This window comes from Atta colombica, unplaced genomic scaffold, assembly GCF_001594045.1.
Source record: "Atta colombica isolate Treedump-2 unplaced genomic scaffold, Acol1.0 scaffold1, whole genome shotgun sequence".
Lineage (NCBI taxonomy): Eukaryota > Metazoa > Arthropoda > Insecta > Hymenoptera > Formicidae > Atta > Atta colombica.
The window spans coordinates 1,086,369-1,088,495 of NW_017259183.1; the positions used below are offsets into that span (position 1 = coordinate 1,086,369).

Sequence of the window (2,127 nt, forward strand, 5' to 3'; positions counted from 1 at the left end):
GATTAGCCAACAACAACAGCAACAAGCATCAATTTCTGCTGGGAAAGAATTAACTCCTGCGCATCAAGCATCCTTACCTCAAGCACCTAGGACCAATCCAGTATATCAATCCACTGGTTACTCTAATGTAACCCCACAGGTAAGCAAAAGTTTATTATTTCTTTAATTTACATGAAAATTTGATATTAGAAATGAATTTCCTTGTTATATAATTCATAAGAAATAAAGATTTATGATATATATTTTTTGCTATTTATGAATTAGAGATATTTTAAATAGACAAACATTAATGAAAGACTACTAAATGTAATGCGCAGTTAATTACATTAATGTGTAATCAGATTTGCAATAAAAGTTGTACTTACTTCATACTTTTACTTCATATTTCGTACTCCACATGAAAAATCAAAAGCGTTTGCATCATTCGAGCTATTTTCAGCGATTAAAAGGATTGATTCCACATTATTTCTCATTTTAATGTATACATGGATAAGCAATCTTCTTAATCTTCTATGATTAAAGCAAGCTTCTTCATTAGTTATTACGATAACTGATATGTTGTTGGTTTTGTTATTGCATATACTTAGCTAGTAGCTGGAGAAACTTATTTTAATTAAGATTCCTGAGTAGTCGCGACGGCCATGTTGGAATCGTGATGTCAGAAGCGAGTAATGACATGTTAATTTATGCTGCAAGCTATTTATAAATGACGACAATTTGGATAAATTTAAATGACAAGATTGCTTTAATTATAATCACCCGTTTCATTTAGTATTTCCCAAACCTTGACCTTTAATTATTTCTCTAAGTATTTTTAACAACCTAATTTGTATTGTTAGATGATTCCATAATTTTAAAAATGGACAGAAACTGTTCTTTTTTCCTTTAATAGTCAGTAAATGGTTGTAAAAGACAGGTAAAGTGAGTCTAATTTCGGGTAGAAACACATTATTGAAATGAATTAAATGCTTTTACGTATCAAATTCCAGAATAACTGTATCGTTTCTGCCTACTTTTAAGATTTTCATAAGTACAAGCCATGTTACATTTTCATAATTAAACAAATAACGAAATGACATGCAGCAAAAATTTTGTTGTAAAAACGTCATTTTTCCATGTCTAGAAGTTCAGCCATTTATCGTGGCGAGGCGCTGTAACACACACGCACGCAGGCACGCAAAAGCCTATGTATATGTGCTTGCTTTCGGCACGCCGAGAGCACATACATGGGTTCGTGCTTGTGTATATGGGTATGGATTTCAAGCCAAGCCACTGATTTTGAATCGCATGCTGACTACTCAGGAGCCTTAAGAAGATTGCCTTACTGATAGGAATGAGAAATAATGCGGAATCTATGACTGCGTTTATACCATGCCTAGTTCGCGATCTATACAATAGATGTTCAGTTAGAGATGTAAAATTACCGTCAAATTAAATTTAATAATTACTTACAGTAAAATTATGATAAAATGATAATTTATTGATAATTTTGATAAAAATTTGTTTTTTTTATAGTTTTATGCACAAATAGGTTTTATTTATGTTTCACATTAATGCATAATATTCTTTTAATATTCTCATCGAGAATATAAATTGTTGATAGAATAATAATGACTTCACTAAATGTAAACGTAAAATCTAATCGATGCTAAAATGCGTTTTCAGTATATGGTTCCCTAGAGATTTAATACATTAAAAAAAGAGAAAGATGCAGATTAAAAATTCCAGTATATTTTTTACATAATTCTTTGTTTTATATTTTAAAATCTAACTTTTTACTAAATTACTTAAAATTATTCTATATTTCTATTTAGATTCCGGCAATAGTGCAATTATAGAAAGATTATTTTATTTTTGATGTATAATTGTGTCTTTGTTTTTACTTTTTACTTTAATAAAAATTTTAATAATCTAGCTAAAATAGTAAGCAAATAAATGAAAGTTTTATAAATTTAATTGTAAAATAAAAAATATAAAAATACAAATAAAAAAATCAAAATATGTACAAAATAATTTTACTGTATTTGTTTCATTTTTTAGAATCCTAATAAAAAAGCTTATTTGAAGTTTCTTTAGTTTAGACTATGTATCTAGTCTTTTAATTGTATTTAATATATAATTATTAAA

The 2,127-nt window shown here is 27.9% G+C and overlaps 1 protein-coding gene across 2 annotated transcripts in view; it reads left to right on the top strand.

Annotated features, from left to right (window-relative positions):
* Window positions 1–2,127, top strand: part of LOC108689522 (E3 SUMO-protein ligase PIAS1) — a 10,772-nt gene that overhangs the window by 1,934 nt on the left and 6,711 nt on the right. For both annotated transcript variants that reach the window (XM_018196350.1, XM_018196441.1), the window contains exon 4: window positions 1–139. This exon ends at the window's left edge or, in 1 of these variants, runs on beyond it. In XM_018196350.1, coding sequence (XP_018051839.1) covers window positions 1–139 — 139 coding nt within the window. The remainder of the gene's footprint in view (window positions 140–2,127) is intronic.